This window comes from Chiloscyllium plagiosum, unplaced genomic scaffold (assembly GCF_037043375.1).
Source record: "Chiloscyllium plagiosum isolate Xiang-an unplaced genomic scaffold, Cpla_swu_hap1 HiC_scaffold_33, whole genome shotgun sequence".
Taxonomy (NCBI): Eukaryota; Metazoa; Chordata; class Chondrichthyes; order Orectolobiformes; family Hemiscylliidae; genus Chiloscyllium; species Chiloscyllium plagiosum.
Window position 1 is genome coordinate 11,129,732 of NW_028270171.1, and position 13,480 is coordinate 11,143,211.

The 13,480-nt window shown below is 45.4% G+C and overlaps 1 protein-coding gene across 4 annotated transcripts in view; it reads right to left on the reverse strand.

Moving 5' to 3' along the window:
* mybpc2a (myosin binding protein Ca) overlaps positions 1-13,480 on the reverse strand; it is an 86,748-nt gene that overhangs the window by 56,086 nt on the left and 17,182 nt on the right. For all 4 annotated transcript variants that reach the window (XM_043679656.2, XM_087978273.1, XM_087978272.1 and 1 more), the window contains exons 6-9: positions 5,752-5,829; positions 4,294-4,442; positions 3,587-3,704; positions 1,687-1,729 (exon numbers count right to left, since the gene is read on the reverse strand). In XM_043679656.2, the coding sequence (XP_043535591.2) occupies positions 1,687-1,729; positions 3,587-3,704; positions 4,294-4,442; positions 5,752-5,829 (388 nt within the window). The remainder of the gene's footprint in view (positions 1-1,686; positions 1,730-3,586; positions 3,705-4,293; positions 4,443-5,751; positions 5,830-13,480) is intronic.

Genomic DNA, 13,480 nt, shown 5'->3' on the forward strand with positions numbered 1-13,480 from the left:
AAATTGATCGCAGTATTCCAAAAGTGGCCTAACCAATGTCTTGTACAGCCATGACATTACCTCACAACTCCTAAACTCAATGCACTGACCAATAAAGGCAAGCATACCAAACGCCTTCTTCACTATCCTGTCTACCTGTGACTCCACTTTCAAGGAACTATGAACCTGCACTCCCCAGGACTATTGAGTGTCCAATTTCTGCCCTGGTAGTTCTTAGGGCTAATGGGCTCAAAGGGTAAATATTTTTTTAAAATGCTGGAATCAATAACAGTGACCATTAGAACCCAGTTACGGTCTTTAGAGAAGAAAACACCATTGTCCTGTCTTGTTCTGGACTGTCCTTGGCTCCCACACCAACATGGACAACTCTGACCTCACCCCTGAACAACCTGAGTGTCGTCAACTGTATCAGGACCACCATGGCAATGAAGGACAGATAACCAATAAGGGAAGATGCTGATGGTGACTGGTAACCCAAAGGCCCAACATGAAGCTCTGGGGACAAATCCCACCACAGCAGCCAGTAATCTTGAAAAACAATGAATACAATACAGAGAGTGAGGCATGAGGCCATTACTCATTACATTAAGAAGGCACCTGATTCACTAATGTCAGAGAGTCATAAAGTCATACAGCATGGAAGCATGACTCTTGGTTTAACCAGTCCATGCCAACCATAAACCCAAACTAAACTAGTCCCATCTATCTGCGCTTGGCCCATATCCCTTCAAACATTCCTTATTCATGAACTATTCCAAATGTCTTTTGGCATTCTGTAGCTGCATCTACCACGTTCTCTGGAATTTCATTTCACACATGAACCACTGTGTGTCTAAACAAGATTACCCTTTTAAGGCGGCATGATGGTTCAGTGGTTAGCACTGCCGCCTCACAGCGCACAGGGACCCAGGTTCAATTCCAGCCTTGGGTGACTGTCTGTACATTCTCCCCGTCTCTGTGTGGGTTTGCTCTGGATTCCTCCCACAGTCCAAAGATGTGCAAGTCAGGTGGATTACCCATATTATCCAGGGATGTGCAGGCTAAGTGAATTAGCCATGGAGGAGGAGAAAGTGAGGACTGCAGATGTTGGAGATCAGAGTCAAAATGTGTGGTGCTGGAAAAGCACAGCCGGTCAGGCAGCATCTGAGGAGTGGGAGGGTCAATGTTCCTGATGAACAGAGTTAACATTTCAGGAATGTTCCTGATGAAGGGCTTAAGCTTGAAACATTGACTCTCCTGCTCCTTGGATTAGCCATGGGAAATGCAGAGTTACAGGGACAAGGTAATGGGTGGGATGATCTTTGGAGGGTCAGTATGGGCTCAATGGGCCAAAAGGCCAGCTTTCACACTGGAGGGATTCTATGTACTTAAAATGTGCCATCTTTATCCCATCTTGCTTAGATGTAACTCCAGACCCACAGCAATGTCGTTGACTCTCAAACATAGGAAACAAGAGCAGGGGCAGGTCATTCGGCCCTAAGAAATCTGCTGTGCCTTCCAGTCTGATGATCCAACTCAGTACCCTGCTCCCACTTTCATCCCCTATCCTTAATCCCTTAACTCCCCAGCGAAATGGACCCAGAAGCCCACTAGGTTCAAGGGCAATTAGGGATGGGCAACACTCTCTGGTCCCCAACCAGCACTGCTCGATCTTCAGACAGACCAAAAGAGAAAACAAATACTCACGTTCGCTTAAAAGTTGTCAGAAGGTTATTCTCCTCCGCTGACGCTGCAGAAAAATGAGTGAAGACTTAGAAAGGCATGACATCTATAATAAGTTCTGCAAGATTATCAGGGAGACATGCAACATTGTCTTGAAAGGAACAGAAACCAAAATTGCTGGAAAACCTCAGCAGATCTGGTGGCAGCAAAGATAGAAATCACTGGAAAAATTCAGCAACTGTGAAGAGAAATCAAAGTTAACATTTTAGGTCCAGTAACCCTTTCTCAGAGTTACACTGATTTCTTTTCCAGAAATTCCTATTTTTGTTTCTGATTTCCAGCACCCACATTTGTTTCAATGTTTAGATTTGACAGGAGAGGTTCCAAATTGAATCTGAGGGTAAAGAGCAATATATAGACTTCAGTGACACTTGACAGAAAGTGACTTGCTTTTGTTAAAACATGCTAAAATTCCACTTTGGACAAAACTTTGCGTTTCCCTGCTTGGAAGATTGAACAGGCGTGTAAAAAATTCAGACATTGTTTAAACTAAACTGCAAAGGAAAAGAAGACAGTAGTGAAACCAGTGGAAGGTAATTTTAAGACTACTGTTCTCACAGAGACAGAAGTTACATAACACCGGGTCATAGTCCAGCAGGTTTATTGAAATCATGAGCTTTTGGAGCATTGCTCCTTCATCAGGTGAAGTATTCAGATATCACCTGATGAAACAGCTGCTTGTGATTTTAAATAAACCTGTTGGACTATAACCTGGTGTCATGTGACTTCTGACTTTGTCCACGCCAGTCCACCACCTCCACATCATGGCTACCATCGTCCTTGCAGAGACGGAGTAATCTTGAACACGGGCCCAGGGTTTACAATTAAAAGGGGTGGCCCATTTAAAATGGAAGTGAGGAGGAATTTCTTCTCTCTGAGGATTATTGTATATTGAATACTTTTCTGGAGAAAGTAGCAGAGGCTGGGTGGGTGCATTCAAGGCTGCACTAGATTTTTGATGGATATAGAAGTCATGGATTTTGGGGGACAAACAGGAATGTAAATTTGGGGCCCCAAACAGATCAGCCATGACCTTACTGAATGTTGAAGCAGACTTGAGGGGCTGAATGGCCTGCTCCTGATTTGGACAATCTTTTGAAATGGATTCCCAAATTGTGAAATGGAAGTGAAGGCTTAAGAATGGTTTGGATCTCGTGGAGTTTTGGGGCAGAAGTATTCAGATTCTTTCAGGGTGGGAAGCTACAAGATGGGCAAAATAGTTTTCCTGATATGTTTTCTAAAAGAGCAAGTTGGGGTCTTTAGCAATTACCAGGGCCATTAAAACAGGCAGTTGTGACTCCCCTTGGTGTTACTGTGCATTTTGAGCTCATGTTTCTGGTGTAGAGGGGCAGCATGGTGGCTCAGTGGTTAGCATTGTTGCCTCACAGCACCAGGGGCCTGGATTCGATTCCAGCCTCAGACAACTGTCTGTGTGGAGCTTGCACATTCTCCCCGTATCTGCGTGGGGTGTTCTGGTTTCCTCCCACACTCCAAAGATGTGCAGTTTAGGTGAATTGGCCGTGCTATATTGCCCATAGTGTTCAGGGATGTGTAGGTTAGGTGTATTAGGGTGGGTTACTCTTTGGAGGGTCGGTGTTGACTTGTTGGGCCAAAGGGCCTATTTCCACATTGTAGGGATTCCAAATTTATCATGAACCCGCTGTCCTTTAGGGTTGAGAATACCTCCGACAAAGCCAACTTGAAAGCATTGAGTGTCCTGTATATAATCAGGGCAAGAGGTGCTTGTGGTGCAGTGGTAGCGTACATCCTGGTTCAAGTCCCATCTTGCTCCATACATCCCTGAACAGGCTGGTTAAAAGTATCTAATATCAAGGTAGGATTATTACAATAGTATAGTTCTTACCTTCAACAGTGATATCAAAGGCCACACTGTCAAACTGATCTTTTGAGGTCACTTCACATCTGTAACCACCTGCAATGGTCTTATCAACTTTAGCTATTTTCATCTCATAGGTGTAAATCTGTGGAAAGACAGTTCATTACCTTAAATAAAACGCTCCACTAGCAAATGTAGATGCCTGTAGAACTGCGTCATCAGTCAGATCAGTGGTTAGCACTGCTGCCTCACAGTGCCAGGGACCCAAGTTCGATTCCACCCCCTTATGCAACTGTCTGTGAGGAATTTGCACATTGTCTCCATGTCTGAGAATATTTCCTCTGGCTACTCTGGTTTCCTCCCACAGTCCACAATCCCTCAAGGATGTGCAAGGTAGGTGGATTGATCATGCTAAATTGTCCAGGGAAGTGCAGTTTAGGCGGGTTGACTACGGTAAATGCAGGATTGGGTCTGTGTGGGATATTCTTTGGAGAGTCTGTGCAGGCTGAATGGCTTCTTTCTGCACTGTTGGGATTCTAAGGTCTTTTAGATACAGGTCTGGTGATCAACGTAATTGGGAGAAATTATCAAGAAAGTTGTCCCAATACAGGTAACCTTCTTGATTGGGCCAACTGCAGCTATAGAAAAAAGTCAGGATGCGTGAGAGGGGCGAGTGGGCTCTTTCTATCTGCAAACATGGACAGCCGAGTCATCATGCAGGCTGTGGGCCTCACCTTTGACTTGCTGTCGTACTGCTCCTTGAACTGGTACACTTTCCCAGCTTTACTGCTGAGATCCATCCATTTCCCTTTGAACCATTTGATGGTTGGCTTCTTCAGAAGATTGCTCGAGTCAACCTTAGCGACCAGACAGATACTGCTACCTGTTGAGCAAAGGCAAGAAAAGGTCAGGCAACCCCTCCCCTTCAGCCTCCTCTTGGTTTACTCCAGCACTTAGCAGCATCTCGGTAAATCCCAATCTGAGAGGGGCGATCCTACACAGCAAGCTCCAGAACTTTTGTTTGCAACCTTGACATTCTGTATGACCCGGAGCAGAGCACCAGACCTCAGAAATTGTCCATCACAAAGACCATACATTTCTACCTCAATAATCTCGCCCTTCAGGTCTGTGTTCCTGTTACCTGCCCAATTTGATTGTTCCTGTCTTGACCAGACTTACATAGCCCACACTCTGTAAATGTAAGCTCCCCCAAATATCTGCCATCTGTATCCTGACCCACGTCCACTCCCAATGACCCAACACTCAAGAAGCTCAATACCATCCAGGTAAAAAGCAGCTCCCTTAATGAGCACCCCATTCAATACTTTCCCAACACTCAGTAGCAGCAGTGAGTTCCACCTTCAAAATGCACTGCAGAAATTCACTCAGGCTCCTCTGTCAGTGCCTTCCAAAGCTGCAACCTCTACCATCTTGAAGGATTTGGGCAGCAGATATATGGGAAAGTCAACACCTCTAAGCTCCTCTCCAAGTCGCTCACCATCCTTACTTGAAAATAAATCACCATTTCTTCAGTGTGGCTGGGTCAGACTCAGGGAATACCCTCCCTAAGGACATTATGGGTGGCCCACCATACGGACTGCAGTGGTTAAAAACAGTGGCTCACCAACAGCAAGGGCAATTAGGGACAGGCAACAAACGCTGGTCTAGCCAGCAACATATATGTCGCAAGAGGAAATCATTTGTAAAATAACAAAAGCCTTGCAGTCAGTGATCTCAGCACCTTGGCAACATCTAAACTGGAAAGTGTTGATCTTTGTGGTCGAATCCCTCTATGGGTTCACCCTTCTCTAGGTCTGTAACCCCCTCCAGCCCTGTAACCCACAGAGTTTCACATGCACTGCTCCCACACTGAACCCACTCTGCTACACGTCAAGGACGTTCATCTCTAAGACTATCCTGAATGAGAACGTAGGACCAGGAAGAATCCCTCCCCAACTCTTCACCCTCCCCCCTCCCATCCTCCACAGTTTCTTGGAAGGTCAGTTTTCCAAGATTTCCACGACCCTATTAAGTGAGTTGTAATTCCCACTCTTAGCCTGGTTCTAATTATGCAACGTGCCCTTCACCCTAGATTCCACCCACCAACGTACAATATCAAACAGTGAAGATACCTTGACACACTTTAAATCGCTCCAATCATTCACTCAGACTGTCAATATGTACAGACTCACCAATGCAAGCTGATGTTGTTTCTGGCTTCTCAATGAAGAGGCCAGTCAGGTTTTGATGTGCATCAGCAGGGGCTGTGTCTGTAAAAGGAGCAAAAACAAAAGATTCACACACCTCAGGAGCTTGCGCTGTAGATCGTGGCTTGTGAACCGTGGGCTCTTTGTTAGACGATGCTACTGAGAAAATGTTCCTCTAAGGGCCATTTGCAGCGAAATGAATGCATTGTGCAAAACTCTAGACATCGTTATGAAAGTGGGCTCCCTGAAATATTAATATTGCATATCAATGACTAGTCAGACCTTGGAGCTCTTGGGGAGGAACGCCTCACAAAACAGAGAAGACTGACCACAGCAGGGATACATTTGTAAAGAATACAATCAGACAACGGGAGTCACGAGGCTTACAACTCTTTCTGAGAGAGGTCACAAGACTCAGTTTGTGGGAATAATTACGTTATGGGATTTTATCACAGACAGCCAAAGAGATGACTTGCTTGGAACAGTAGCCTGTGTCCTCTCTCTATTTTCTGAACTGTCCTCCATCTTAATCAAACTTTGAGAATTGCAAACCCACTGGAAAATCTCTTCACCACAAGCAGAGAGTTCGGAAAGAAGCATAGAATCCCAACAGTGCACCTAGAGGTCATTCAGCCAAACCAATTCTCCAAAAGGCATCCCCACATTTACCATAGTTAATCCACTTAACCTACATACCTTTGGACTGTGGGAGGAAACCGGAGCACCTGGAGGAAACCCACACACAGATACAGGGAGAATGTGCAAACTCCACATAGTCACCAGAGGACAGTATCAAACCTAGGTCCCTGGTACTGTAAGGCAGCAGTACTAACTACTGAGCCACTATGCCATTTATGCCATAAAGGAGATTTCGAAATTCACACCAATTTTTGTTCTAACTGATCCAGGATGCCACGTCAGTACCAACAGCTTGTGTGTAAAAGTGACTTTGGCTGCAGGCCAGAACATAAAACAACTTGAAAACATTGCTTTTTCTGATTGTAAATGTTACATGGCCAACTTATTATTTAAATGAATTAAATGTTGAGTTTAATAGCTTTTTCCCCTGAATTTGAGTGAATCAGAGTGAGAGTGAGAGAGTGACTGACAGACTGACAGAGTGAGTGCGAGTGCGACTGAGAGGATGTGTATCTTATAACATGTTGCAACCCAAAAGGAGGCTATTGAACCCAACATCTTCATACTAGCTTACAAAGATCTGACTGGACTAATCCCATTTTTTGGCCCATGATTCTGGAGGCTACAATTTTGTTTGAAATAAACTTACTACTTAAGGAGCCAGGTTGACTTGCTTCTGATACTGAGCTATACAGAGCGTAATTTGTGTATAATTGGAAATATCATCTCCCTTTTTAAATTCAGACTTTGTTGCAAATGGTAGAGGAGTGGAATGAGAAATGGATATCCCTCCTAACAGGATTGTAACATGTAGGCATTTCTGATTTAAGCATTACATCTCAGTGTACTCCTGGGTTAGCTTATGGCATGGCAAGAACAAAGATACAAAGTAAGCAATAGTGTTTGAAGAGGATGTTGGCTTTCATCAATGGAGTAGGATTTTAATAAAGGTGACAGCACCATATCTGAGCTGCTTGATGTCCCAAGGGTTCATAGGTTATCCTATAAGAAAGCTGGGCTCAGCAAGAATTAGACAGAGAGTGGAAAAATAAACAAATTCTGGAAATACTCAGCAGGTTTGGGCAGCATCAGTGGACAGAAAGAGAGGCAACATCACACAGAGGGGAAAGTGATGACTGCAGATGCTGGAGGATTGTAGAGGGCGGAGGAGAACTTCTTCAAGGTGGGCACCCTTGGAAAAGGCTTCGCAATAAGGTTAAAATCAGCTAGGAGAAAGTGGCACACATTCCTGATGAAAAGCTTATGCTCGACTCTCCTGCTCCCCAGATGCTGCTTGACCGGCTGTGCTTTTCCAGCACCACAAGGCAACATCTCAAGTCAATGTCATTCATCAGAACTGAAAAGAAATTGAGGTTTGGGAAGTTTAAGTAAGTGGAAACACAGGAGATAGGAGGAGGGGTAGGCCATTCAGCCCTTCGAGCTTGCTCGGCCATTCCACATGATCATGGTTGATCATCTAACTCAGTAGCCTTCTTAAAACTCACTCAGTAGCCTCTTTCCACTTTTTCCCCAAACCCTTTCGCCCTATAAATGATGCCTAACTCTTTGGTGAAATACATTCCATGTTTTGGTCTCGACTGCTTTCTGCGGCTGAGAATTCTACAGACTCATCCCTGGCTGGTGGGAGCAGTGGGAAAGGGGCAGGAAGAAGGAAAGGATCGCTCTGTGATTGGGTGGAGAGCAAATGGGCAGAGATATTAAAATGCAAAAACCAAGGAACTTGGTAATGGTTTCGGTTAGCCCCTCGGAGTTTGGCCATTCAGCAGCTGACACCATACAGAGCATTGACTCCGGTTTTGGAGATGGCTTTGGGAATGTTGATTGTAGGTGCAGTAAAGATACAAAGGTCCAAATTGTTAATGGCGTCTAATGATGGGCATAGTGTATTCTGAGGCTTGCAAATCCAGGTAGGTTGAGCATGCTACCAATTACAAATGGCCAAAACGACATGTTGGTTTGCCAGCCATTGCAGCGTACAGGCTACATATCTGGCACCACACAGGCACTGAAATTCACATAGCACATTAATCATTAGGCAAATATGATTGATGGCAATATCCTGTTAGTGGAATAAGCCACTCGTAGGTTTGCTGCAAAGTAGCCATTATTCAAATCTTTGAGGCATTTTTCTCTTCAGGGTAGTTCTTTCAATCTACATGCTTAGACATATCAGGACACTCCTTAGGGGTAGGTGGGACAAGAATCCAGACCTCATGGCCCAGGGGGAAGGACACTATCATTGTGCCACAAGACCATCTAAAACACCACGTAAAATAATTAGCAGTAATTGAGGGCTGGAGTAATCTGAGGTAGACTGGGCCCCATTGCTAATGTTGCAATTGCTGTGTCAAATGAGTGTGCAAACTCTAGTTGTGATTAATAGCTCGATTTGAGGAATATCTAAACCAGTTTCCAGGGGTTTGGCAATTCTGTAGTCAGGAGAAGTCATGTATTGAAGCCGTATGGAGCATTATAAAGGAAGCAGTGCGGTAGACATGGTTGGTTCCTTCTTTGCCAGATGCATGTTGACCACCACCAATGAATGGAACGGCTGAAAAGCTCATACTTTCTCCTGTTTTGATAAGACATCATCTCAATTTCAAAACACTATCTCTACTGTTGCTCTCTGGCCAGCTGTGTATGTTCAGGGGTGTTTTTCCTTTCTGTTTTTATCTCCTATTTCCAGTCGGATTTTGTTACAGAATGACACTCGACTTAGTGAGAAGCAGTAAGGGGAACGCTCTGGGCAGGTACACATTCATTGTGTGCACGAACTTCCTGGGGCAAGGCTGCTCACTGTGCATTGGATTGGGTCTCAAGACGTTGTTTTGAACCACTGTTGCTGGGAGCCATATCTCGAGTGGAAAAAGTCAGACAGAGTTATGAGGGTAAAAACAAGGACTGCAGATGCTGGAAACCAGATTCTAGATTAGAGTGGTGCTGGAAAAGCATAGGAGTTCAGGCAGCATCCGAGGAACAGGAAAATCGACGTTTCAGGCAAAAGCTCTTCATCAGGAATACAGGCAGAGAGCCTTAAGGGTGGAAAGATAAATGAGAGGAGGGTGGGGGTGGGGAGAAAGTAGCATAGAGTACAATAGGTGAGTGGGGGAGGGGATGAAAGTGATAGTTTGGGAGGGAGGGGGTGGAGTGGATAGGTGGAAAAGAAGATAGGCAGGTAGGACAAGTCATGGGGACAGTGCTGAGCTGGAAGTTTGGAACTAGGGTGAGGTGGGGGAAGGGGAAATGAGGAAATTGTTGAAGTCCACATTGATGCCCTGCGGTTGAAGTGTTCCGAGGCGGAAGATGAGGCGTTCTTCCTCCAGGCGTCTGGTGGTGAATTTTATTGAGAGGTTTGGGACCTCATTGTCAAGACAAATTGGGAAGGGGGCTGGATCATTCAAATTAAAAGGAGTATGCCATTCAGCTCTTTGTGTGTTCATCAATACAATAAGATCATGACTGACCTGATTTCACACCACATTCCTACCCAGCCCCTTAGGCTCCCTCAATAATCAAGAATCTATTGCCACTACCACAAAAACATTCAACGATGCTGCCTCCAATGATCTCGGAGAAGAGAGAGAGAGAGAGATCCTGACTCACAACCTCTGGAACAAAGGGTCTCCTCACCTCTGTTTTTTGTGGCTGACCTTTCATTTTTGAACAGTGACCCCAGCCCTCTCTCCCCCATAAGAGAAAGCACTTGGTAGCTGCTGACCATTTTAACAGGAAACAGTTTTCGCTCCCAACTATCCCCAAACCAGCAACACATCCCATCACTTCATTCACCTTGAGGACAAAGATCGAACCTTGTGTCTCTCATGCCTCAAGGTACCACCCAATCTGGACTTAGAGAGCTCTCTTTAGTCAGACATCCAGTGTCACTTGCCTGTTAGAGGTAACATCACTATAGTCCCACTCGTTCATTACAGAGAGATGGTTGGTAGTGAATTTAATCTGGAGGCTCACCATGCCTCAGGTGAGGGGCACAATGACTCCAGCCGCCATTGAAGCTACACTCTGCATTGTAAACCAGCGGTCCAGCCGATGGCACTAACCAACCCCTCACGTAACATACAGCCAGGGTGCTCAATGGCGTTTTCATGCTCCACAATCACCTGAAGCCTATTTAAATGCAAATGAAAGACTTATGCAAATATATCTCCTCTGGTTCAGGATGCAAATGAGCAGTGAATAACTTTGTCGGTCTGCCGACATCAACGTTCTGCCATTAAATTGAAAGACCTAGGTGTGACTTGCACTGTATTCAAATCCACTTCAATATCCCTCATTACATGTTTGAAATGAAGTGTTGATAGCACAGTAATTGTATCTATATGGGAGGCCTGAACTGTAGTTACCTTTTAATTACTTCTCTCTGTACCTTAATTCATGGCAAAATCCATTCTCTGGACCTTTGCTATGTTGCTTTGACTTACTGACATGGTCTTTTGAAGCTAAATGTTTCCTGTGTGATGCAGTCACAGCTGTAACACGATAAATTAAAATCTAACCTCTTCGTGGGTCAAGGTTAGATCCACTGATTCTCAGCCACTTCAGTGTAAAAGGGCCATCTTAGTTTGACAATTCTGGCTTTGGAAAATGCTCAAAATGCAATGTTGGACAGGGAGGGGGGTAGGGTTGGGGGGAATGTAGCTGAGAATGCAATAGGTAGATGAAGGTGAGGGAGACTCCTCCCATTTATCTCTCAGCGCCTTGGCCCACAAGCCTCATTCCTGATGAAGGGCTTTTGCCTGAAATGTCGATTCTCTTGCTCCTCGGATGCTGCCTGACCTTCTGTGCTTCTCCAGCACCACACTCTCGACTCTGACCTCCAACATCTGCAGTCCTCACTTTCTCCACATTGTATGACAGGCAGTGCTGAGATCAGTCCACACCTCTGCTGACATAAACGCAGAGAATGCTGGAGAAACTCAACAGGTCTGAGGGCACTGATGGAGAGGGAAACAGTTAACATTTCAAGTCCAATATGCCTGCTTTTCAGAACAGCCTGAACGGTCAATTCCAAATAGTTATATTGGATTTGAAACATTAACTCTGTTTTTCTCTCTCTCTTTCTCTCCACAGATGCAGCCAGACCAGCTGAGTTTCTCCAATACTTGTTTTTGTTTCAGAGTTCCAGCATCTGCAGTATTTTGCTTCTCTCCTGATTGATGCCAATGGAAATAATTCGGCCCATCGTGTTGTTACTGGCCTTCAGCAAGAGCAACCCCTCTAGCCCTCCCACATCTGCCTTTTCCCTTGGCCCTGCCAATTTTATTGCCCTCATAGAATTGTCCAATTCTCTACTTATGCGAGACCACGAGAAAGGTCAGCGACTATTTAGCACATTCTCTCTCCATTGACATTGCCTGAACTACTGATCGAGTGTTTCAACAAAGACGCAAAGTCAACTCTGAAGAACAGTCACACCGGTCTCAACACGTTAACTCTGTTTCTCTCTCCTCAGATGCAGCAAGACCTGCTGAGATTCTCCAGGAAGTTTTGTGCTTGTTTCAGATCTCCAGAGTATTTTGCTTTTATTTGAGTGTTTCCAGCGTTTTCCTGTTTTATTTCAGTGTTGTACTCCAACAGAATCAGGAGCGTGCGGAGCAAGTAGTATAAATCCCAACCCCAGGCTCTTTATAGCCAGGGGTCTACTCCCAACGCAGGCCATATCTTGAAGGTGGTGGCCTGGAGTCACCCGTACGTGGTATTGACATTGAAGTGAAGACAGCAAGGACTGCAGATGTTGGAAGCCAGAGTCAATAGAAGCTGGAAATGCACAGCAGGTCAGACAGCACCTGAGGAGCAGAGAAGTCATAGTTCCGGGCCGAAACCCTTGGTCAGGACTGGTGTCTGGGTAAATGTCGATAACTTTTAACCCCCAACTGAACATGTAACGTCTAAGGCAGCACATGTGCGTAGGTAAACAAAAGAAATAAAAACAGCAGTGTCTGGACAAACTCAGTAGGTCAGAGAGTCATACAACACAGAAGCAGACACAACCAGTCCATTCCAAACTGATCCCACCGGTTCATCCCACAGCAACAAATCTGCTTCCCAAAAGTGGCCACGAGGCACTCACATTCTATGCCCAGCTCCAAGCCACTGAATTGGGCTTCTTGCCCATTCAAAGTGTGGGATCGCTCGGCCACAAGATCTCTAGCCATTCGCTTTACTGGGTAAAACTGTGTGGAGGACGAGCACCAGCTATCCTGGGGGATCCAGTCACCAGATTGTTTGATTCGTCTTTGCCCCCCAGACCAAGGTCAGACAACCGATTTGCATACACCACAGAGTTCCAGCAGAGTTTCCTCTGGCTCTGGCCTGCCCAGGCACGACAGGAACGGGGCTGGTGGGGGAGGGGGGGAGGTTGGCAAAGGGTATAGAAGGTGGTGTTCAGGTTCTCAAATTATTGAACTTGATATTGAGTCCTGAAAGCTGCAAGGGGTCCCCGAACGCAAGGTAAGACATGCTCCTTTTCCTACTTGCTCTGAGTCTCGCTGGAGCACTATAGGAAGACTGAGACAGAGATGTTGCTTTGGGAAATTCCTTTCAGTGATGCTCCACTATTGATATAAAACAATTGGTAAGCTTTTGCTCCTTTTTGAAGAGGTTGAAATAATTATAGGTCAACGATTTTAATTGCTCATTTACCACCCGACTTCAGAACAAAGCTGATTTTTGCTTGTTAGTTTGGGGGATAGCAGCTAGATGTTGAAGTGGTCTTACTGGCGTGTTGTGTGCGTGCAGTGTCTAGTGGTGGCTTTGGCCATAAAAACAGATCATCAACATGGTCACAAAAGCAGTATATTGCTGGGGCGGCACAGTGGCTCAGCAGTTAGCACTGCTGCCTCACAGCACCAGAGTCTCAGGTTCGATTCCAGCCTCAGGCAACTGGCTGTGTGGAGTTTGCACGTTCTCCCCGTGTCTGTGTGGGTTTCCTCTGGGTTCTCCGGTTTCCTCCCACAGTCACAAAGATGTGCGGGTCAGGTGAATTGACCATGCTAAATTGCCCATAGTGTTAGGTGCATTAGTCAAAGGGAAAGGG